Here is a 25,430-nt window from a genome sequence, read left to right as displayed (position 1 = left end):
CGTTAGCGGACGTGGATACGAAAGCTTTATTCTGCCAATCAAATTGTGCCTCGACGAACCACCTCGGTGAAGTGACAGAAAGAATTGGAACAAACCGGCAGCGCAACCGGTTTTTGGTCGCCTGGATCGGCAGAACGAAAGTGAGAGTGAGTCCTGGCCAGTGCCGATCGGTCGACGAGCCGGTCATCCGGTGCGTGAGATTCAGGTTACCGGGACACACACCGGGCGAAGTGAGCGCGAAAGCGAAAGTGAATTTCGTTCTCGGACCCCACAGCCGGAAGTGAGCGGTGAGCGCGTGTGGCTCACGGTGAACAAGAGCCGGCGACGACGACGACGATCAGCATCCTCGCGGTGCACGGAGCGGTGGAAAATCAACCTTTTTCCCGCCCATCGACGATCGGGTGGACTGTGGGTGCGAAGATAGTGTACTCGGGTGTCTCGCCGGGTGTCTCGCTCGCACCGATCGAGTGAGCGCGGTTCGTACGTTCTCACCACCGTGGCGCGCTCGCTCTCGCCGCGCGCGATCCTTTACGCTCGCAACGTGCCCGCGATCGGCGGTCGCTTCGCTGCGAAGTCGGCGTCTTCGTCGTAGGTGGACACTGACGATCGAACCGTTCGCCGTGCCGCAGTCAGTGCCGCAGCATCCGAAGGCGAACTCCCATCGTAGCGCGCGCGCCACTCCGGAAACAGCTCGTGTGTGTGTCCGTCTGTGCCGCTGTTATCATCGGGTTATCGGGGGCCCCCCCACGTGCGTCAAGACTTACCCCCCGAGCTTGCGTTTGGTGAGAATTTTTCGATGGACTGTACCGTGAGCCAGCTGTGAGGAGCCCGGACACGTTTGAGCGAACGAGTGCGAAGCGTGTACCTCGCGGCCGGTTCCTGTTTGTTGTGGCTAATTCCTGTGCCGTGCTCCTTCTAATCTCTGTGTGCGTGTGTCGGTTTGCGTGTGTGTGTGTGTGTGTTTGTGCGCAGCGAATGCAGCGCACCGTTCAGCGTCCGGATTGACCCCCAACGACCAGAATTCGATTGCGATTCCGGCCGCGGTGGTCAAGCCCCGTGCCACATTCCCGTGCTGGAGAAGGAACAAGAACAGCACCCGAGGAGGGTCCCCGAGCCTTCAGCAGGTTCGTTCCGCAGGCCACCGGACCGGTGGCCCGTCTGTGTTTCTGTGTGTGTGTGTGTCTTGGGTGCGCTTTTGCTACACGTGCCGCGCGCTGCTTCCACGTGTGTCGCTTCGGTAGCTCTTCTTTTTTTTTATCAAACACTTCGCTCTCGCTGCATGCCAGTGCCATACGGGGGGATTTATCTTCTCCTGCTACTACCTCTGTGTAATTGTGGATTCCGTTTACCCCTTGCCCCTGCTTGCCCCAGTTAGCTGGCTAGTGGAACGCAACTATCGTACAATGTCACGCCACGCCGCCATTCACTCGATGCACTGCACTTGCCGCTGATCCTGTGACTTCTTGTGCCATTCGGCCCCGATCCTCATTCGATCCCATTCATCCCCATGCTTCTATGTGTGTCTAGCTTACTGTGTGTGTGTAACAATATATCCTTGCAGTGTGTGCTGTTGCGCCCAACTGTGGCCCACTATCGCCTGTTAACCTTTTTTTTGTTTGTTGCGTGTGTCACAATTAAGCGAAACGAAACAATATCTGGTGCCCTCTCAGCTCAGCTTTCAGCTACCGCCGCACTTTTGAACGCTGGATCCTGATTCGTGGTGTGTAGTGTGGTGAAGCATGTCCAGCACCGTACCGACGACGGACTGCATTCGTTAGGTCAGTCCCGGGAGTTACTGGACCCATAATGTACCACGACCGCATAACCCTTCGGGTGGACCCTCTCGATTCAACCGGTTGATGACCACGTCGCGATCCTTAAACTGAGATCCTTGCTCCGTACTGTACGGTCCATCTGATCCAACATCGGACATTGGTGCCGTTTCGTGTATGTGTGTGTTGTGCGTCCTAGAATAGTTTCCGCTTCCATTCCGCCAGCCCACCTCAGCTCACCCCCGGTTTCCCGGTTGGCTGGTGGCCGGTGGCCACACCGCGGTTGAAGGACATGCGAACTCGGTTGGCTTCGCTGATCGTCGTGAAACAGGAACCACTGCCGCCATCGTCGCCATCGCCCGCCCTGCCACCCTCCGCGCACCACCTGCCCGGCCTCTCTTCCTCGTCCTCGTCCTCATCCTCGGGCTCGTCCACGTCGTCCTCTCCGCCGGCCAGCCTTTTCCGTGCGTCGCTCGTGGTCGCCGATGGCGATGGGCCGCCGCTGCCGCCCTGTCATTACGCCCGTTTCGGTCCGATTTCCGGCCCCGCGAACGTAAATCCGCTGCCCGCCGAACGGCGTCGTGACGGCCACCACCACCACCACCACGAGCACCAAAATCTCCAACATGCCGGACCGGGGGGCGCCCCGTACTTTGGTGAGCGCGGTCACGGTGGCGACGGCTACAATGGCGATCTGAACAACAACAATGAGTCGCTCGGCGAGGAGTTTGACTTTTATGACGAGAAAAAGTGTATGTATTTTATTTTTAGTTGCCTTATTTTTTGTGCTTATTTTGTGTTTATGCCTTAATTTTATTTACGCTTTCTTTTATTTTTTAATTTACTATTTTTGTGCTTAATTTTTTACTATTTTGTTCATGGGAAAAGATATATTCTATTCGAGAGGGCATTCGCGTCTCCCAATTCTTCCCCATTTTGGGCTTCAAACATGTTTACGTTATCCTGGTTTGCTCAATATTTTATTCGTTATCATGGCTTGGTGGTTGGCTAGGATTGTTTTTTGGTCCCGTTTCAATCGCGAGCGGTGGAGGGATTTCATCCTCTGGCAGGCCAAAACCGCCTGGCAGTTGTGATACCGAACAAAGAAAAATCAGGTTTGGCCCACCTCGTTGCGGTCTCTGCAGGAAACGTATCTGAATTAGGATGTTTAAAGATGTCCTTGTCGGAGAACTAGAAAGTACTCAGTAACGTCTGTAAAAATTATAAATTAATTACAATCAGTAGTAAACATTTGAAGTTCTTAAGACGCGACAACAAAATTAATTAAAAATCCATTACCATCGCTCGTATAAACATGACCGGGTTCCCGGGTTCTTGAAGAGGGGGGCGTTTTAACCACCCACCCACCCAGGATGGGGAAACGTATTTCAGCGGCCAAACTTCCACCTTGTCAATCACGGTGCAAAACCATGTTTGACGTGATCTACGGCGCTCGCGGGATGGCGTCGGCCCAGGGCCAACCGATCATCATCGCATCGCCAAACCGCCACCCCGAGCATAACTGTCACGGGCCCCCAAACGTTCATGTCCAATTTGTAGAACGGCCGGCCGGCGGGCACCGGGCAATTAATTACGCGAGCGAACGCGAAGTGGAAATCTCCATCAGCCGGGCGCCGGGAAGTTTTCCCGGGTCCCAAAACGATCGCGGCAGTGTACGGGGACGCTGGTGGGTGGTGATTTTTGGCCATGTCATCGCCTAATTTGATCCGGGAACGCCAACTGCGCCACGCCACAGGTAGTATCCTTCCATGTCACGGAGCGCCTCTGTGTGTGTGTGTTGGTTTCTGGTGTTTTTCTTTCGCCGATCCTGGGCCGTGACAGGAACGATCGTAACGAGCGCCCCGACTTTTGTGGGCCCAACTCCAAATCGCATCCCGGAAGTCGATCACACTCCTCCTCAGGGAGGCAAGCGCCACCAGGGAACGCAGGGCTGGGGGCTCGGGGAATGCATACCAAAAGTATGTGGCTCGCGATGCCAATTAGTTGGTCCTCTCCACCGTTGGCCCCGGCAGCATCAATCGAGCATATAACGTGGCATACCACTCAAGAGAGTTGGCTTAAAAATAAGTTCCCCACAACCGACCGTCCGATCACTGCTCCGATCGCCCCATCTCGCTCTCTCGCGCTCTCTCTCTCTCTTGGCCGCTGTCCCGAGCGGTGGTTTTGGAGCTGATAAACAGAAATAGGATAATAATTAAAAAGAAAAACGGAGCCAAACGGGTCCTAAATCGGTACCTTCAAAGATCACACCTTACGCAACGCCATCGCGCGCCAGTGCGCCACTAACCTTAGCGAAATTATTAATTAAATTCCTATACTCCCGAGCCGCACCCCAAACGGGGGGCGGGGGGGGCCTCCATGTGGACAATAAATACAACACGCCACACGGATCGCCAACCGGTGGGTTGCCGGTTGTCCAAATATCACGCGGTCAGCGAAAAATAGCACAATCGAAAGTGCAACCTTATCCATTGCAACCGGCGGCGTAATGATGTGCCGCTGCGAGGACCCGTTCGGAGGGTGGCACAATCAGAACGAGCGCCAGTCCTCCGGCCAACACGGTGTGACATTTTTCCCGAGACCCCCCCGTCCGCCTCAGGCCGAGCCGCCAAGAGCCGCCAAGAATGGAGCATCACGCTGATCCGTCTCGCGGGCTGACGGACGGACGGACTGACTGACGGACGACTGAAGAAAAATGCATCGCCCCCCCCTCTCAGACACACACGCGAACGGCTTCTGGCGTGACTTGAGGCACGCGATCGGCGCGGCGGTTGATCCACCCATCCTGGCGGCCGAACAACGATCAACACTGTCAGCAGGGGTATTATTAAGCTATTTGCTCTTTCGATATCGTTTTAAATCATTCCTGAAGAGCACGCCGCAGGGTGGCCGAGACTTCGAGCAAAAAAAAAAAAAAAGTCGCCAAAATATCAAACCTCCGATGGCCCAACGCCATCGCCGCCGCCGCCACTGCCGGGGGCCAGAACATCAAGCGTAAGCCTGCGTCGAGTGATCTATGATGTGCGGCCGCCAGGACGTGCGCCAGTTATGGTCCGAGCGTTCTGAGTTCTGGGACCTCGGGTCCCGCGGGCTGCCTCCGAGGATCACCAGAGCCGTGGCCACCACCGCCTAGGGGCCGTTCTTGGGCAATTTAATTTGGAAGACCCATACATCACGTGCTCTTTTGCCTTCGATCTGCGCGCATTCGCCTGCCGGGCGTATAGGGCACGCTTCTAATTCTTGTTTTTTCCCCGTTGCGCCGACGATCGTTCCTCCCGATCCACGATCGCGCTTGACTGGGTCGGTCGCGTGTTACACTCCATTTTTTATGCTGGCCCCCGCCCATCCGTCCGATGTAGAATTTAAGCGCCACCTCGGTAGTGTCTGGCGCTATCGGTCTGGCGCCACATAACGCACCCATCGACCGTTCGATGATCCCCGTTTTGCGCGGGCCAGTAATTGATGTGCAAAGCTGCAAACCTGCTGGCCCAGAAGATGCGCTTTGGAGGTTCTCGTCAGCGCCGTCGTCGTCCTGACGGCCGCCACGACCACGGGCACAGGACGGTCGATGCAAATCCGCCTCGTTCGGGCGGTGGTGCCACTAATTATTGCCATTAATGTCATCGAAACAATCAACGCACCCGTGTTAACATGCACCCCGGGACGGCTGCTTGCCCGATAGCTGGCGCCACTTGATGCTCGTGGTGGCCTTTCGAATCTCCGACGATGCTCCCGGTGCGCCCGGTGGCGCTGGCGCTTGATTGGCGCGCTAATGGCCTTATAAGCCGGAGGGCCGCAGTTTTGGGTCGGGCAGGTCGGGATATGATCACTCGCGACTGACACGCAATTATTTATCCGTATTCGGATCGGTGGCCGCTGCCGAAGATTGAGATGCTTCAGCGCGACGGACGGAGAATGCAAGATTGAAGGATGCGCACCATCGAATGGCGCCCCGCCGGGACAGGGGCGAAGGAGAGCCTTTTCGGGGCGCCATTATTTTGTTGACAGGTGGGACCACCGTTCGCAGGAGAAGGGCGTATGAAATGAAGCAGAAGAATTGGAGATTTGAAGAACTTGAACACTTGAACGGGAAGGAATGTAGTGGAAGGCTGTTTAAAATCTGCTTAAATTTTTGTTGTTTGCACAATTCTTGCCTTGCCGTACCTACAGATGATTGTAGTGGCTATTGTTTGAACGGAGAGAAGGAACTAAGGAAAGGAACTAAGGAAAGGAACTAAAATTCGAACGAAAAACTGTTCATAAAATGAAACCTGAAATTAGAACGATTAATTTAGGAAAAGTTCCACAATGCATCGGACTTGATGCGTTAGGAAGGAAGGCTTTATGTTAAATCCTTATTCGCATTTTTGTCTCATTCAATTCTTATTATTCAATTAGCTCTGCCCGGTGCGAGCGTTGCTTCGTATCTTAAAGATTTTTTTTCTTTCAATTACGGTTGCTTGGATGTCCTTAAAGCGGTACGTAACTCCCATTACACGCCGTTCGTGTAGTGCTTCAGTCACCCACCATGATCATTATCATCATCATCATCGAATATAGCGGTACACTTGAATATATCAGAAATTTTCCATAATATAACATTAACTCTAGGCAAATATTACGGCTCGTGTATCCGTGGATTCAAATTTAAATCTCCAGTGGTAGGAAAGTCCTCTTTAATTTTCTTCTAATAAACATCTTTTATTCCGTGGGGTAGATCGGCGGTTAGAACAAAAGAGGCCACTGTTTGAGGATCGTGCGGGAGAAAATTTGATCAGCCGGAAGTCAATATTACTTAAGACACAACGTCAAGAACCGAACTTCAGTCGAGTTACGAGTACAATTTTACATTCAAGTTTATTTTCTGTCAGGATTCCAACTGACGTATTTTGTAACGCATCCGATTAATTGGTGCTGCGAACACGATCTATCTATGCCCAACAGAAACAGGATACTTAAGCAAATAAGAGTCAAATTGATGTCTCATATAAAATTGTTTTTCGGCTTTTGGTAATTAGTTTAATTGCTTGTTAGCCAGGCTTCTTTTTGCATAGAACAATCAATATTTTTTTGAAAACGCTCCTTCGAACGATCGATTTGTGTTTTTGCCGCGTCCAACGATCACATTCCCAGCATTTAAGTTAGACCCAAGAAAGTAGTGTTCCCGTGTCTCGCTTTTCAATAAATCCCAACGCCATGCAGCGACAGGACCAACACTTAAATTGAACCGTGGCAGCTGCAACCCCGAGCTCTGTGTAGCTCTGCGGTGGCGAAAGTGTTGCACTTCGAACGCCCAATATTACGCCTCCCTTACGGTATTCCCAGCCCAAACAAGGAGGCGAACAAGGGCCAGGACGGGCGGTGCAATGACCTGCCAGCAGACGGCACGCGGTAGCCGGCAGCGTTTGATAGTTTTTCGGTGGAGTTTTTCGGATGGCGCGGTTCGGGTTCGGGATTAAAATGATTTTCTATTATTACGCGAATCGCGGCACGTTGCATGTTGCGTGAACCGTGCGATATAGCATTTCACTTGCACCGCCTAACACGAGCGCACGCACGCACGCACGCACGCACGCCAAAGGCTGTGCGCGAAAAGCCGGGAGACCTTGTACCCTGCCACTGCCACTGGATGCACCGTGGGTGCAGCACCGCCGCCGTCGCCTCCGCCGCCATCGGCCACTTCACGGCTGCTGCACGCGATTTCTTCCGCCCCTGCGACGGCTTCTGGCTTTCCGCTTTCTGCGCGCTCTCTCTCTCTCTCTCTCTTACTTGCACTGGTGCAGTGCGACCGCCGATGCACTTGAGGCGCACGGTGCAATTGCGCGATCGAGACAATTCGAGGCGCTCGCCCGTTGCGTGCAGGCGCAACAAACAAACAACAAATGCCCACTTATTTATATCAAAGTATCATAAATCTTCGCTCTTCGCAGCATAGCGCTCGCGCCTCCCCGGCCTCCTGGCCGGTCCTTTATGCTGCGAGGTGTTGCGTTTTATTTGTTATGCTCGCTCGCGTACGTGCCGCTCTTTCTCTCTCTCTGGCGTGCTTGGTGTGTTTCTGTGGTGTTTGTGTTTGGTTGTTTGAGGCTTTTATCTCTTGTTTTATTTCATGTTTCGCTTTATGTTGCGCCGGTGTACTCTTGCGCTTCTGCACGTTGTAAGCATTCGCCGTTTGTCGCTTGTTTCGTTGTTTTGCGCATTTTATCTACCGTGTCCGGTGCATGAGTTTTCGCGCCGCTGTCACATGGCTGCTTGGTTGGCTGCGTGAAACTGTTTGGATATCCTCGCAAAGGGTTATTAACAAAAAAATGAAATTAATACAACAAATTAGATGGCAAGTATTTCGTCCAATCAACCCAATTTAAGTGATTTAATCGACGGGCATCTTTTCAGTTCGCTTCTCGCGTATCGAATGTCACACATTCACGGGACTTGTTTTCCCAAGCGCCTGCTTCCGAACACACACCTTGCCGGGATTCCAAAAATTCGCCAACCCCTACAGAAGAGGGTCTAAATTTATAATTTTCGTCCGTATTTTCGAATCTCGCGCCTGGCCCCCGAAATAGTTCCACGATCGCCAACGTGCGAGAAAAAAAACAGGAGGGACGCAACCATAAGTGGCCAATCGCCGGCTGCCTTTCCCAGCCAGTAGGGCCCAGCGCCAGATCCTGGTGGCCCGCGGCCAGACATCGGCAGTCGGGTAATTTAGTCTGTGATTGATCATGCGGCCCGATTTGTCACACCCGATGATGATTCCCCGACCGGCCCGGGTCGGCTCCAATCGATGCAATCGAGCGATCGACGTACGACGGCGGTGGCCACACGATTGGTGCCAGCAAATTCGCCACTTTTCACACGCCCTGGTGTCTGGTCGGGGATTAGGTGGGAAAAAGGAAACAAACCACACCACCTGTTGGCCGTGCGATGAAAGTGTACTTGGAACGTGTTTCCGTAAATCAACCACTGGCAGGAATGTTTCTTCAGCGAAACGATGGCGAATTACATTCTTCGGGGTTTTTTTCGGGATGGCGGATTAACCTTCTATGGTTTAAGTAGTCAAAGTTCTAACTAAAACTCATTTTATATTAATTTTGAATAGTGCTGTGACTCATGCTTAAGATGGTTCCTCAAGTTAACGAATTTTGGGTTTGGCTCACGTTGTCAAAGGATCGTTTGTATGATTTTATTCACTCATATTTCTATATGTTGAGATGTAGCTTAAAATGGTTGATGAGCGTCCTCTAATTTCCCAACTTAAAATCTTGAAACCATAAATCGAAATGAAATAAGTTTAATCGATAGTGTTAAGAAATAGTATGAAATATTACGACCCAGTCCGGCTCCGGCTTAGCCAAATTTTCCGACCACTCATAGGGGTCATGGGTCTCTTTTGCCTCCCGAGACCGGGGCTTTCTTGTAGCGCCCGAAAGGATATAAAAGAGTTGCTCGCCACATTCCTGCGCCTCATCGTTGGGCGTTGTCCGCTGTCTCCGCGGACATGACAGCTCGCTTAGCCGGCGCGCGGCTCAGTCCCCGCTACGCACCGTTTGGCGTGGCGTGCGCGCATTACATTTTATCTCGCGCAAGACCTCGCCCGTAAACACAAACGTCACGTTTTGTGATGCACATTAACCGTCGTCCCGTCACAATCCCTCCTTGGTCGCGGTCGCCGCCGCCAGGTTTTGGTGAATCTCACATTTTACTCAACGCCGCGGCCCGAAACATTCCGCCTTTGTCGTACGTACCGACGGCGGACCCCGGTTCCGGATGGTTGGGACGTGCAAATTTTCGCACTTTCGTTCGCACGGCCGCGAGTCCGAGTTTTGTGAATGTGGCTAATTGTGCGCGAGTTTCTTGGCCAACACCTTGCTGTGCGGTGCGATAATGCACTGCTGTGCTGTGCGTGTGCCGGGCTTATGATCGAAATGATTATCGCAGCACCCAGCCCCAGACTCTCCGAGTGGCGCTCCGTTAGTTTGTATCACAAAGCATCCCGAAGTCGCGCACGCCGTACGCAGGACCCGAAATGCAATGCGGCAATCGTGCGGCGTTTCGTCCATTAATTGCCACTCTGGTGTGTTCGACTGTGGCGCAAAATATGGCTCATCCCGATTATGACACGCCCGCAGCCCGAGCCGCTGATACGCATCTTGGCGACGGCGGCCGAGCGAAGGCAGCCAAGGTACGCCAAGATGATGCTCGGTCTCGGTGCTCTCATAATGATGATAAAATGTGAATAGAATGTATTCGCGGCCACTCGCAGCCAGCCGATGCACGGCTCATTAGCACTTTCGCCAAAATGGGTTCGATTTCTGGGTCCTTGGTCCGCACACCGTCGGGATCACCGCCGGTAGCTATGCGGTAGCGCGATCGGAGACGGCAACCGAAACCGACCGTGGCCACAGCACACGTGCCTCCCCCCTGTGGAACCCGGGGGCCGCTTGACAGGTGGTTCGGCGGTTGTCGAGCATGGAAAAGTACGGCTTATTATTTTTAATCACGTCTCAGACAGCTCATTTGGTGCACCCGGGGCTGAGCTTGGCATTGCATGGCCGTCGTCGTCGCCGCCGTTGCCGAATGGAAAGGAGAAGAAAACATAAAACCGAGCGATCTAAATAGGAAGCAACGATGCAAAACGGCGACCGGATTACGGTGCCGAAAAACCAACAGTCACCCGGAGCCAATCAGTCGGCCGGCCCTGGAAACCTCGCCCGTCCTGTCCTGTTCGAAATTCCGATTAGATGTCGATCCCCGGGAGCACACGGCCGCTTCCATTCTGTTGCACGAGGCTACAAAAAAGTCGCCCCGCGATAATCGTTTGATTAATTACGCGAACGGGAGATAAAATTAACCGCGCACCCTTTTTGGGATTAGATCCGCGAGCGGCGCGTGTCTCGTTGGCAACAAGCGAAGCGATAGGAGACTCGCAATCGCAACATGATTGTTTGGTTCCGCGCGCTGCAAGAAGTGCATTCCAGTTATGACGAGCGTAAATAATAAACCCCGAAACATGTTTCGCCCCGAAACAACATGTTGCGGACTACCGTGTCACTGACATTTCGGCTGTCGGCGAAGATTGCGCCAAGGTCGCGCCAGAAATCCGGCCACAGCAAGAGTGCACCACCACGAGCTTATGCTTTGTTACGGTTCTTTTTTCGAATGCAATTAATTGAAAGATTAGTTGCTGCAGCTGCAAATTTTGGTCGATTGAAAAGCGGCGGTGCGGTTCAATGGCAACACTAAAGGTTAATGAGCCACGCGTAGGATACAAATTGATATCGGTGATTTAAATTGGCACAAAGTTTGCCGTTTCTTCCGACATTCACTTTAAACAGTGTGGCGTATATTAAATTGCATGTTCATATTACACAGTGAATCGAGAACTTGGTGAGGTTGATGAGCATCGGAGTAACAGAGACGAACTCACATAATTCAACGGAATATTATGACTCATTTTTGATAGACAAAAAATAATTTTTCATCCTCTTATTTCGTCAAATCTATTCATTTGTTGAAATAATCTTCGTTTCGATGGCCTGTAGGTTTGACGAATGAGGTCCTGGAGATAAGGAGATCACATTTCCACATTCAAAATACCATAAGTAGCTCAGAACTTCGTTCAAACAGAGGTCTCCACTTTAAGTTTTCATATTAAAATGGTTTCTAAATCGCCCATCTGAATTTCTTCATAGCAAAATGATGTTATTTTTAACTGTCCTTTACATCTGTAGTCTATCTATCTAGACTCTATTGAATTGTCTATTGGTCAAATATATCAATGAATGATGTAAATCTAATTCTATACCAACGATTTCGCTTAGCGTAATTTTTGCGAATTAGGAAAAATATTCCGAATACCATATACCTGGGCGTTTACTTGCGAATTTAGTTGTTCGATGCGCCCGGCGCGTGCTCCTCGCAATGGAGGCGCATGGTCCCGGCCGCCGACAACTGCTGCGAACATAATTTAAGCTTTAGCCTCGGAAACGGTTGCAAAACTATTCCATTGACAAGCCCCGGCCTGGGTCGGCCCCGCACGGTTGCAGACACCTTGAGGTGCAAGAATCCAGAACCACTTAGAGTGGCGACCGCGCCACGGCCACGAACGTGCCAATCAGCAGACCGTTTCGTCATTTCGTCCGTCGCGTACCAGGACCCGGACGGATCGTTAGCGTGCGAGTGTGGTTCTGGTTTCGGCCAGTCCAGCCAACGATCGCACCCCGGGTTCCGTGTTCCATCCGTGGTTCGTTGATGAATGCTCGGTATGAATTAAATTGCGTATCCGTGAATCGGGGCGAAAAGCAGACGGGATGAAGGAGGCTAGACAAACCGGGGGAAGGGCTGACGTCTGGGTCCCCGGGACCGGCAGGCCGACAGGCGTTAGTCGTAAATAAATCTTACCCTCCAATCCCCGCCGTGTGGGGTTGTCGCAGCATAACGCAGCATAGCACCCTGGCCCGGCCTGGCCCGGTGAAGCGTTATGCGATCACCCACCGGGTCGCGTCGAGGACTTCCTTCACACGCTGGCCACAAAACGGAAGGATTGTCGAACGCAGGTACGCAACCGAAGCGAAGGACCTTTTCCCGTCTGGTGGTCGGATTCTTTTGGGCCCAGGCAGCCCAGTTTATTCGCGTGTCTGCTGCGAGTCCGCGAACCGCGATGATCATTTACAAATTGATCTAAATGGCGCGAAACGAAACGACCCGGCCAGTCGACTAGACCTGGGCCTGGCTAGACCCGCGCCAGACACCGACGTGTCCTGGAATGTGACAAACCCCCCCGGTGGGTTCGAGATTCCTGCCGAGGTTACGGGGCAGTCGACAAGCAGCGGAGGAGCGGAACGTATGATTGAATATGAGTGGTGCCGGGTGTCGCGCTTATCGTCTACCGCGCGAAGACACGCAACGAGGTGTTGCACCGAGGATCTTCCCATTAGATTAATTAAACTAATTTAATTCTCGGCCCAACCGAGGCGGATCGTCACACTTCCGGCAGCAACCGTCATATGCCGTTGCCGTCGTCGTCGACGTCGTGCCAGTGTGCCGTGCCGTGTGTGTGCATCTTCACGATGACGCACCGTACCGCGCGAAGGGCTATGCGCGATTTGCAAAGTTTCTTCCCAATTTTTCCGCACACCATTTCTCCTCGAGCCAAGGGCGAGGGCCTGCGGGGTGGTCGCACCATTATTTTTAACACATTGTTAGCGTGCGCCTGTGTGTGGTGAAAATAGGATTTTCTATTTTTTCCGCCAGTCCAACATAAATCAAACAACACGAGAACAAGGAGCATTAAATGCTCTCACGGCAGCACAATAGTAATAAAAGGCGAGCAAAGGTGTCCTTCGCAGCGCCCCATGTGTGACGCACGTACGCCACCGTGATGGATGTCGAGAGTGGTCATTACCGAGCCCCACAAACGCCCCCCAAAAGGTTTGCTCAACATAAACGGGGTGCGGGTGATAGCATTAAAAATAGTAGCAACGCTAGTGGGCCCACCTGAGACGCGCAGCTCGTCAACAGCTACGTCATCAGCGCGCCGCGTCGAGGGGCACGACCTGGAAAATGGCCGTCTGCCGCGAGGGCCCTTTCGTGTTTGCACCAATGCACTCCTATTTGCATATCCAGGAGGCATGCGCCTTTTGTTTGGCTCCGCCCGTGACGTCATACGGCGGACGGCACGCGATCCAACGGGTGGGCAAACGACGGACACACGTACACACACACTCGCGCGCACACTCACGAAGGACATTGTTTGGCGGATGCAGTTCGTTTCACGGTCACGGTCCCGGTCGGTCCCGGGTGGGAAGTAAAAATGGATTGCAATAAATAGACCGCCGGGAGACGGGCCTCCGGGTACGGTTCGGAAGAGCGAGGGTTTCCGGTGGCGCGGCACGGAAATAGCAACATTGTATGTGATTGTGGTGGTGGTGATGGCTGCGAAAAGCGAAGTTAGTGCTGTCGGAAGTCGTGTTGGTTCGTTTCTGCAAACCGCACACGCATTTATGCTGCACCGCAGTCTGTTGACGTATGCAGTGTTAATTGCGGCCCTAGATGGGGAAAAAACAAATCTGAAATGTTGGAAACTTTATGACGGTGCTTGACGAGACTGAATGCCACAACCATTTCGTATTCGCGCCAAACGAATGTGCGAAAGAAGTATGCCCAAATATTTATGGCAAAAATATAATATTTTTCGTATTATGGAAAAATAGTTTACCATTTGACATTTTGAAAATTAAGGCAACAAATGATGTTATTACGCGAACCAAAACAGTGTTTGAGTGTTCAAATTTTCCAATTAGAAGAAGTTTACTACAAGTTACAGAAAAAATATTTATTCCAGTAACGATTTTATTAATGATGCTTCAAACGTTTTAAATAAGCGAAGGACTGTCTATTTTATACATAAAAAAGAGAATAAAAAAAATTTAGAGAATTTTATTATATCTTCCAAACGGCTTGCAAAAGTTTATTGTCTCAGTGCAGCAGAAACAAAGAAATCTATTCAAAAGCAGTTTGGAGCATTGTGTTAAATTTGTGTACGAATTTCCCACTATTATGCGAACCATTTGCTCATAATTGCTTCATTGCGCCGGCAAAAGTCTGGCCTTGAGCAATTAACATAATTGAAACAAACGAGCGCTGCTCGCCTTTATCGATCCTTCACGCAGTTCCTATCGCGACCCTTTTCCTTATGACGCCGTCGATGGCATGTTGCTGAGAAACTACTTGACCTTGCCCTCTCGCCAGTGGCTAATGGGGCTGGGGCCTCGCGGGGTGGAAAATCGATTCCCGTCTTGGGGCCTGGCCGTGGAAAACGCTCGCCACGTCCTTGTTTGCGGTGGCGCAAAACATCGTGCGAACACACTTTTTCTTGGTGGGTTTGGCCGCATAACCGGGATTTATTACACTATTTTCGCTACGCCAACGAGGAAACGTTTGGTGTGCTCTCTCTCTCTCTGGTATAGCTTAAGCCGTTTTTCCTCCAAGTGGCGTGGTTCATGTGATTGAGAAAATGAAATTCCCTTTTACGGTTTCGGTGCCGTTTGCCCGAAACGGTTGCAGCATTAATCGAGTGCGAAATTGAGCCGCACCGTCCGCCGATTGTCGATATTGTGGCGTCGGCGGCTGCGGCGGCACCTTTTGGGTTTACCATCATCCATTTCACGTACGATCGGTGCCGTAAATGGGTCGCACCATAACGCAACATAACGCGGCGGCTGCGTGTGTGGTCCCGGTGAAGGATGCAACCGCATCAGTGCCGGACCACGTGCCACAGACAGTCGCAGACGTCACAGCCCGGGGCAGGGAAGATCCGAGGTCCCGATCGGTGCTCATTTGCCCATTTGCGGCGCTTCACGGTGTGTTAAGTTTAATGTTTTGTGAAATAAAATCACGTTCGACTTGGCTCGGCATAAGTGAGCACAGTCTTTCGGAGGAGCTTCGAAGATCGGTGCGGTTGCTATTTTTACGATTGACAAATTTGCAATTGCGGAACACTGATCGGGAGATCGGGGCACTTAAAGTGAATCTTTCCGAACGCTGCCTTACTCGACCGATCTGTCGCTGCGTTAACGATCCGTTAAGCTGAACCAATACAACATGAAATAAACCGATTGACTAACTACAACAATCTAGACCAACACGTTGGATGGAACACATCATCAATTCTTCTCAGGTGCTGTTTTGAAGAAGAAGTATTCGGTCTACGGAGATTAATAACAATGATCGCATGTTCTCTTCAACAATTAGTCGCCTTAAACATGGAAATCCTTTCGTTATTAGTATTTATATGAGTTTTAGTTGATGAGCAAAATAGCGATTATCTTAATCTCGACATCAAAATTGTCTTTTGTCCAGCTTTTAATGCATATTTACTATAAAACCAACTAATGTCAATTAAATGCACGTGCGGTACCCGAGTAGGCTAAAGTTTTTCATTCGAACACGTTGGCTGTAGGAAACTGATTCGTTATCAATCTAATATTTGGTTCATTTTCATTTCACCGTTATTTCAACAGTATATTATCGAATATCTTTACAATTGAAAGTGTCTTCCAGCGATCTGAAGCCAGCCAAACGGAGCAAGTCCTAATTTGTGCAAGGCGCAACCCGGCATATGAAATTGTAGAGTATACGTCACCAGGACAGCTGTGTCGATTCGATCCCGTAACAGTCCAGATTCTCTCGTGACGCTCCACTCCATCGTAGGTGATAGGCCAAAAAATTATTATTTTCGAAATTGTTTCCACTTTTCCCAAAATACACATCTCACGCTCGTGACGTACAGCGTGTCAGCCACGGAACGGAGCGTTGCGTGGCCCCTGGGGGCCCGAAATGTCCCTCGCATGACAGATGTAATTGGGAGGAAAAATGAAATTAACTGGTCCGGTTCCGGTTTTATAGGCGTCTTTTTTATGTACTTTTCTTCACTTCCGCGGACCGCGGATCGGGAAATTGGCAGAATAACGCCTTAAGGCCTGTTTCAGCGCCCTCTTGCCACTCCCCCGACCCGCACCGGTCGCGGGCCACAAACGTAACGTTTCCACGCTACGGAAATCGATCATAAATCCGTGCCCAATTGGAGCGAACACAGCTCTCCGCGGCACGCGGGGGCTTCCTTTTCACGTTTGACGTAATCGATCGAAAGTGAACGCTACTCTAGGCAACGGGGTTTGGGGACAAGCGGAGTGCGAGCGATATGCGGCACACACCCGCCTACGGTCCGGCGGTTCCTTCCATCTGCGACGACGACGACGACGGCGGAATGTGCGCATGTGTGTGGGTGATCGAACTCCCGACCCGACAGGTGGTGCGTTCGGACGTTTGCTGTTTCCATCGGTGACGTCACGGACCTCCGGCCGAAAGCTCGCCGGGTCGGGCGAGCACACGCACACCAAGCCACACTCGTGTGGCCCGTGCGAACGAGAGGTCCTTTCGTGTTCCGTCCCGCTCCGGTACTGCCATCATCATCGTCGTCGTCGTCGTCGGCTTCAAGGTCGTTCTCAGTGGGGCCGGTCGCCATCCATAAAGCCGACCACGTCCGGTGGCGTCGAGCTTAGTACGGTTCTGGTTACCGGTCGGTGATGTAACGGTTCTGACATCACACAGCGAACCATGCGAAGCGCAGCGTCTGGGCAGCGCCATCGACTGCCTCATCTTATCAATGGTGCCAGGTGTTATCAGTTCGCGTCCTGTCAGTGATTGGCCGGCGAGCCTTCGGTAGTTTTTCGGGGTTATTCTAGTTGAGTAGTTCGACAAGTTCGTGAAGTGAATAACGTGAAGGCTGCTTCCGTAAGGGAGCCCGTACCTGAACCCAGTAAGAGGCCGAGTCGGTCCTAGAGTTTCCAAAGGCAATTTTCAGCCGCATCGTGTCGTGAGTCGTGATATTAGTCATCTTGTAGTGCCACTGGTGCCCAAAACCGTGGTGTGTGATAAGTGCAATATAATATAGTACAAATATTAGAGGTGCCCACCGTGGATACCGACGGTAGGTTCCGAAGAGTTCGATAAGCTTAAGGCGTTGAAAAATGCGCCTAAATTTCAATAGTTTCCAAAGAAAGATTTGTGTTTGGTTCCGTGTTGTCCTTTCGCTTGGAGCATCCTTTCGGAAGCCCGCTGAAGCTAGCGGACTACGGCCGTGCTATGACATCATCGTTTCGCATCGATTTTTCTCCGTGGCCTTCCGCAAGGTTACGTTCTCCTGCCGAATCAGTGCCTTCGTCCTTTCGTGCTGAGCCGAGCGGTTGAATGTGTGGTAGTGTCCTGCGCACAGCGTACGGTGCGCTCTTTCTGTCGCGTGTGAATGCGGCCATTCAAACCCGGTGTCTCTGGTGCCCCAGCTTCTTTTAGCCCTTCAGCTGTTGTCGCAGCATCCTTTTGCTCTTCGGCTGCTGCATCACCGAGTGAACGGGCGTTTCATTTTATCAATGAATCCACCCGGTCTCTCGCGCCACCCCTCTGCTCAGTTGTGGTCTTTCTGCGGTGAGCTTCGCCGCTTTCGGTCGCAAACTTCCGCTTCCGTAGACAGGCATCCGTGCGTGATATAGAGGGTGATGATTTTGCTCAGGAAGGGCATTGGAGCCTGAAAAAAAAAACAATCGGGGTTTAGATGAGGCGAACATCCTGTATGCTCTCCATTCACGAACGCCTGGCCACACGTGTGTAGGTGGTGGCACGCGATGGAGCGCGTAATTGGAAAGGTGAAATGCGGTTCCGTTTGTGCACCGGTGGGCCATTTCCGGTCTTTCATCGGGCTCTGGACGCCCGATCGACCCACACATACGTGATGTTACCCTCATCAGGTTGTTTGAGCCTACGGTTTATTCTAGCTTAAGGTGCTGGAGAACATGAAGGAAGTGAATTTTATTTTATCTCCTGTTTCCGTCGAGCAAGTTTCATTTATAAACTACGGGTGACCTTCCATATTTAATACTTTGGTCGGAAAATGACGGAGGTTTGGTTAAAACTTAACATTATTATTTTTTTCTTTCAAATCTATGTGATCGCAATAAAAGTTCTTCTTCGTCGAAACATTCCGAAAAGTCCTTTTCCGGTAGGGCTTTCAACACAATTGGTTTTATGATCACATTCACTAACCGTTTTCGATTCCCAATAAGTCCGGTGCGGGGTTCGATTGTCCTGTTTACGATTTTCAAGCATAAATTATTTGTTTTTGTTGAGATGATGTATTGAGGCGGTTGAGCCGTGTCTTGACACATTCAACCCTTCATTAAAATTTTTTGTTCAATCTTTCAATGAATAAGTAGGCTCTGATTAGGCGATCGGGAACGGTGCACTGTGTAAATAGAAATTAAACTAGTAGTCATTGAATTGGAACAGATACTCGAAACAGATACTTCATGTGGTCGTGTTTTCGACTGCAAAGGTACAACTTGTTGAACTAATTGTGGTATTGTCTTGCAACTTAACATATACTATGCTGAGATGTAAACATAAAAACTAACTTCACGAAGTAACTTCAGGTCTATAATAGATTTTGGCATGCATTTCAACAAACAATCAATCACCCAGTCCAGTAACGGTTAACCCTTACAGAGTGTAATGTCCTGCGCAACGATGGCCATTAGGCTCTTCGGCTTGCTTGCCAACATAACCGTGCAGCGGTGCAGGCGGAGCTATGCTCGGCGTGGCTCGCGAAAAACTCTCCCATCTGAGAGCCGCGGAAATTAGTTTGACCCTTTGGGGCGCCCGCGGAGTGAGACCGGATTTCGAGTGCACGGCCGGAACGGCCGATCCAGTCCAGGACTCGATCGTTGCATCTCCGTCGGGCCAATGCTACGCTCTCACGTAACGCCAACGGGGGCTTAAAAAAAGAAATTATGCCGCACTTCGCCACAGCATAACCAAGCAAGGGGAGGGCTGTCGTAAGGGCTTAGTGGGGCTGTCACATAAAATGTCTTAATCTACGGGCGGATTACGAAGGTGTGCGCCCGCGCACACACACACACCTGTGGAGCGCATCGCTGCACGCCGAGCCGATTTATGGAAATGAGATTTTCAATGGCCTAGCTTTATTCACGCCCCGCGGGGCCTGGGCAACATTATGCGCCGGGGGTCGGGTAAAACAAATAGCGCCAGGCAGGACCGCCAGCGTACGAAAGGACCCGGTGCACGGTGTGTAAATTAGCGAAGAGAGTAATAAAGCGCTAAGCGCTTTATTTTGGGCCGCCGCCGAGAGCAAGCAGTCGAATTATTTACCTCATAATTTATGCGACTCACCGGGAGTGAGAAAAAATCACTCTCACTCTCTCTCACACTCTGTCTGTGAGGTGCAGTCGGTATCTTGTATCTCCGGTGCATGTGCGCCAATAAATCATCCCGAGCCTCGCGACAGGCAAGTGATGCTCGCGCGAACCAGAAAACAGAAACTCGCGCGCCAAATTGTCACCCTTCGTGGGGTGGGCTGTTGTGGTCGCGGGGAGCAAACAACAGCATTAACCCGCGCCTCCGCGACAGCATAAAGGCTGCTGAAACACCCTCTCAACGGCGGCACCAGGGCACGAAAATCGGGCCCGACGTCGGGACACCGCGGCCCGAAACAACGGCTTTCAACAGCGCGCGATGGCGAGCGGACAACATAAGTAACGCGCAGTGATTACGCGCACTGATGATGCTCCGGCTCCGCGTGCTGTGCTCCGGCGTGATGTTATGTGTCTTCTCCCGGTTTTTTTTTGTTACTTTGAGGTGCGCACCACACACACACACGTGCGCGCGCGGTTTCTTATTACTTCATAAATCAATGTGGCCCCCCAAAGCCCAGCTCAGCGGCGCACGGAGTCGCCTCCTCTCGCCCGGCCACGAAAGAAGTTTCCTTTTCGGGGCTGATTGGTTTCCCCAATCGACCGGCAGGCGGCACGGTCTAGCCGCCCCCGGGACGGTGCGGTGGCGGCGGTGCTGCTGTGCAACCGAAAGCATAAGTAATGTTGCAATGTCAAGCCGCGCAGCCTCGTTGTGGCTCGTGAGTGCCTTTGGTCACCCCACTTAATGTGTGCGCTCCGAGTTAAGTTATTAAACGGTCCCGTGGCCCATCGCAAGCCCGCTTTTTCCGATCGCTACATTTTCGAAACTCCAAAACACCAATTTGCTGCGGTTTCTGACGGGGGTTGCAGACTTTTTATGTGTAGCGCCACACACAAAAAGGGTGACGCTCGGTCAGGTTGGGCCGCTAAGAGGGCTAATGAGTCAATTACCGTGGGGTGTCCTTTTTTGCGTGCAAACAAATCGGAGGTAAAATAGCCGCGAAGGAACACGCGTAACGCTTGCGGCACGGTGGGAAAACTCTGCATTCCCGGGGGGAAAAACCGGGTGGCAATTCGGGAGGGGAACCGTACCGTCGTTGGATGGTACGGTTGTCCTGCTCTCGCGACTCTCTGTCGTCATCGAAACGTTTTTGTTTTGTTTTTGGTGGAGGTCGGAAAATTATGCGCAAACTCCGGCCGGCATGCCGGCTGTTTCATGCCATCATCATCGCCCTGTGTTTGTGTGGGGGCAGGTGAAACTGGAAGCAGCGACGGGAGAGAAAATACGTCCCACTCGTGGGAAAGCAAAATCCTTATCAACACACACGGCGCGGCGAAGATTGATTGTTTTAGTGGTTGCTGTTGCTGCCAAGCGCTCCCTGCTGTAGGTGTGTTCGTGGGGTGGTATTTTTCCCTCCTGCGTGCGTGTGTGCGTACGCGTTTCGGCCACGAGTGGGCCGGAAAATCGATCGGTTATCAGGTTATGAATGAGATTGATGACGTCAGTCCGGGTCGGTGTCGTCGGCGGGCGTCGTAAACGAGATCGCATTAGTTGCGAGGTGCGAACGACATAATGACGAGCGAATAAAGGACCGGCGGCCCACCGGTGGCAACCTTGCCGTGGGCCCCTGGCATGCTCGAAAGGGAACTGCAGTTAATGTGATTATTATTTAGGGCACCATTTTCCACACGTCACACCACCGGGAAGCCGTTAATAGAAGATTGAGTATCGATCGGATCGGTAATTTATTTAAACATAAAAGACGTCACTCTTCTTTGGCGACGGTTGAATGGCCCCGTAAATGAAGCTGGGCGAGGGGCCGGCGGGGCCACTCATCGCTTGCGGCGTAAACGAGGCGTAAAACTTTGGGGATCTACCGTTTGATTGCTCGCGCAAGTGACATTTAGCGACCGTTGCTCCGTGCAACAGGACGGCAGACTTTGTTGCCAACGCCGAACTACTGTCGGGGAGAGCCTGTACGCACTTGACGGCCCACGGCCTGACCGAGGCTTCCCAACTAATGGGTCCGATCCGAGCCCCGGCAAACAACGACGCAAATGGGAAGATGATCGAGCGAAAGTGACGCTCCGTTGTCACGACTTCGATTGCATTCCACCGTTCCGCGGGGGTTCACGAAAGTGTTGCGTGAGGGTGGGATGGGGGGTGGGAAGATGCGCCCGAGATGTTGCCCCAAAAGCCGTGCGGGCGGCCAGTCCCGTGTCGTGCCGTGTGGAAGTATATGACTCGCAATCGAATCGTGACACCGATAACCGTGACAACCCAGGGCTCTTCACGTGGATTCGATTCGCGCACTTAATGACCGCCGTGCCGCAGGCGGCCGCCGGTATCTGGGGGTGCCCTGGACGTGTTACGTTTATGTTGCAGGTGGTTTCAATTTGATCGTTGTTTGCACGATAGACATTGTTTGATGTGCGCTTGTCGAAGTTAATTTTTGTTCTCCGTTTGAATACTTTGTCACAGTTCACAAGTCCTTACATTGATAGTATTTGTAACATGTTTAACTAATTCTTTTACTTTCTTCTCTCTGCTTTGTAGGTAAGTGTCTTGCGCAAGCAACAACTGCAACAATCCTTGGTGGTGTGTGAGTACTAAGGACGTTCTTAGACATTTTCCCCATTGAAGAGTGTTATTTTATGGTCTACCGGAAAGACTGTTTTATTTGCTTTCTACCTTACACCTTTCTCGTTTTAAAATTTTGTACTCCAAATTCATTAGATTTGGATACTGAAACACTGAACATTGGTTGTAATGTTTGCATTTTAATTATGTGGCTCTCAAAAAGTACAACATTCGATGGTAGTTATGAATTTATGTAAAGTTGGACTGGCAACCCGGCGGCGGGATGGGGCGCTTGTTCAACTGGCAACACGGAACTGGCGAAACGCGAAAGAGCCAGTCGCGAGAGAAACGTCTAAGAGAGCAGATCTGCATTACATTTGGTGTCAGAAGCCGGGATAGAAGTGCGTTTCAAAGAAGAAAACCGACTCATCATGGAAGAAGTAAAAGAACTCTGTGAAAATATGACGAAGATGGGATTGATTCGCAAGTGTGAGGGGTTAGGTTTGTCGACAGACGGCGATAAAAAGACGCTTGCCCAGCGGATCATCCAGCATATGCAGCCGGGAGTGAACAGCGATGTTCCCGGAAACGACGAAGACGGCGAAGGCGGCGTAGTAGATAGTGCGAACGAGGGTACTTCCAGAGGCATCGTGGGTAATAACGACGATAAAGACGACGACGAAGACGACGAAGATAGCCCCGCGGAAGGAAGTACATCGCGATATTATACACCGCTGAAGCGATCAAGCAGCAAGATGGAACGACGTCCCTACACATTTAGAGACGTAGAGGACAGCATAGAATCCTTCGGAGCCACTGACGGGCAAGATGTGAGAGTTTGGCTCACGCAATTTGAATCAATTGCGAAAGCGGCCAACTGGAACGAGGAACAAAAATTGTTCATGTGCAGAAAAAAGCTGATAGAGACGGCAAGACGATTCATGTTCGCTGAAACAAACACAACCAGCTACATGAAATTAAAGATGGCGCTGATTGAAGAGTTTGCCCCAAGGTTGAGGGCTAGCGACGTGCACCGAATGCTGGTTAATAGACGGAAGAAACCAGCCGAGTCTACCCTCGACTACGTTTACGAGATGCAGAGAATAGCCAAGCAAATTAGTCTAGACGAACAAAGTGTTTGCGGCTATATCATAGATGGAATTACGCGAAGTGAATTTCACCGCGCAACGCTATATGAAGCAAAAACTGTTAGCGAACTTAAACAGAAATTGCGATCCTACGAACGGGCAAAAGAAGAGAACGTGAAAGTCGAGCGCACAGACAAAGCAAAAGACGAGCACAAAGACCAAACTCAGAGCGGGCAGCGAAACAAAGGCTCTGGAGTACGTGGAAACACAACAAAGCAATGTTTCGGTTGCGGGGAGCAGGGTCACCTCGCAGGGGAATGCCCCCAGAAACAAAATGGCGTGAAATGCTTCAAGTGCAACAAGTTTGGCCACATAGCGAAACAGTGTGATAAACGCGACGATACACGCACGGAGCAAGTAAATACAGTATGGAAAACGCCGATCATCAGTGTTGAAATAAGTGGGGTGATGTGTCGTACATTGTTTGACACCGGCAGCGGACACAATTTACTAAGCAAAAGCGTGTATCACAAGATCGGGTCGCCAGCGTTGACAACGACAGAAAGGGTGTTCAGCGGCTTTGGTGCAAGAGTAACCAAACCTTACGGGAGGCTGGAACTGAACATAACAATAGAAGACGAGGTAGTTCCACAAATGCCATTTTACGTGGTCCCAACGAATAGCATGAGTCACGACGCTATATTGGGTATGGATTCGCTACAAAAAGTAGAAGTGCGGTTTACAGAAGACGGCATTCAGATCAACAAGAAGATTGCTAACCCCAAAGACGAGGAAGAAGAACAAATAACGCCAATAATGATGGTGAACGACGAGAGTGAACTGAATGTACCGCCACAGCGGGAATCAGAGATTCGAGAAATCATTGATGAATTCAATGAAAATCATAAGACGCTTGAGGAATGCCCGGTAACATTAGAAATTATACCGGATGAGAAGATGGTACCATTCCGGCAATCGCCATCGCGGTTGGCAACATGTGAATTCATCATTGGACCAAACGAGATCGACGCGTTCGAACAATTGATGCTGGTGCGCGAACCAGTTCTGAAGATGTACAACAGGGACGCGCAGACGGAAGTGCACACTGACGCTTCGAAAGACGGATTTGGAGCCACCTTACTACAATGGGCAGAGGGGAAGCTGCACCCAGTGTTCTATTGGAGTAAGAAAACGACGGAAGCGGAAGAGCGGCTGCACAGCTACATATTGGAGGCGAAAGCGGTTTATTTGGCAATCAGGAAGTTCCGACATTATTTGTTAGGAGTGCGATTTAAGCTAGTAACCGACTGTAGCGCTTTCAAACAAACCCTTAAGAAGGCGGACGTGCCTAAGGAAGTGGTACCTTGGGTATTATACTTACAAGATTTTGAATTTGAGACAGAGCATCGAGTGGGTGCAAGAATGAAACATGTAGATTGTCTAAGCCGATACCCTAACTTTGTTGGAACGATAATGTCAGGGATAACGGGGGTTTTGATTAAAAACCAGCGAGATGACGAACAGGTAAAGGCTATAGTAGAAATACTTAAAACTAGGCCCTATGAAGGTTACAAGATGAAAGGTGATTTATTATATAAGCACGTAGAAGGTCAGGACGTAGTTGTAGTCCCTAGAAAAATGGAGAGACAAATTATTTACGACGCACATAACGAAGGACACTTTGCAAATAAGAAAACGATCCATTACATTAGGCAGAAGTACTGGATCCCGCATTTAGAAAGAAAGGTCACTGAAATAGTGAATAATTGCGTGCGTTGCATCATGTTTAGTAAAAAACTAGGGCGGAAGGAAGGATTTCTGCAGTGTATTGACAAAGGCGACAGGCCATTGAACACGTTACACTTCGATCACATTGGCCCGATGGACGCAACGTCCAAACAGTATAAGTACATCTTAACGATGATTGATGGGTTTTCTAAATTTACGTGGCTTTACCCAACTAAAACTACGAACTGCGAAGAGACATTGCGGCAATTGAAGATGTGGTCTGCAATATTTGGGAACCCAGCTAGGATTATAACAGATCGAGGAGCGGCATTTACAGCCAATCTGTTTGCAGAGTATATTCGAGAAAATAATATCGAGCATGTTGTCTCGACTACAGGTGTACCACGAGGAAATGGGCAGGTTGAAAGGATGAATCGAACCGTAATATCATTGCTAGCTAAAGTGTCTGCTGATGATTCCA

General features: G+C 50.8%; 1 protein-coding gene across 1 annotated transcript in view; it reads left to right on the top strand.

The window, feature by feature from the left end:
• The first annotated feature begins 2,064 nt into the window (after positions 1-2,064).
• Positions 2,065-25,430, top strand: part of LOC128270790 (probable nuclear hormone receptor HR38) — a 100,086-nt gene continuing 76,720 nt past the window's right edge. Inside the window, exon 1 of the mRNA XM_053008209.1 lies at positions 2,065-2,524. Within this exon, the coding sequence (XP_052864169.1) occupies positions 2,065-2,524 (460 nt within the window). The remainder of the gene's footprint in view (positions 2,525-25,430) is intronic.

The sequence above is a fragment of the Anopheles cruzii genome, chromosome 3 (assembly GCF_943734635.1).
Source record: "Anopheles cruzii chromosome 3, idAnoCruzAS_RS32_06, whole genome shotgun sequence".
Classification (NCBI taxonomy): Eukaryota; Metazoa; Arthropoda; class Insecta; order Diptera; family Culicidae; genus Anopheles; species Anopheles cruzii.
Note: the sequence above shows the minus strand (reverse complement) of the source record. Positions and strands in the feature narration are given on the sequence as shown.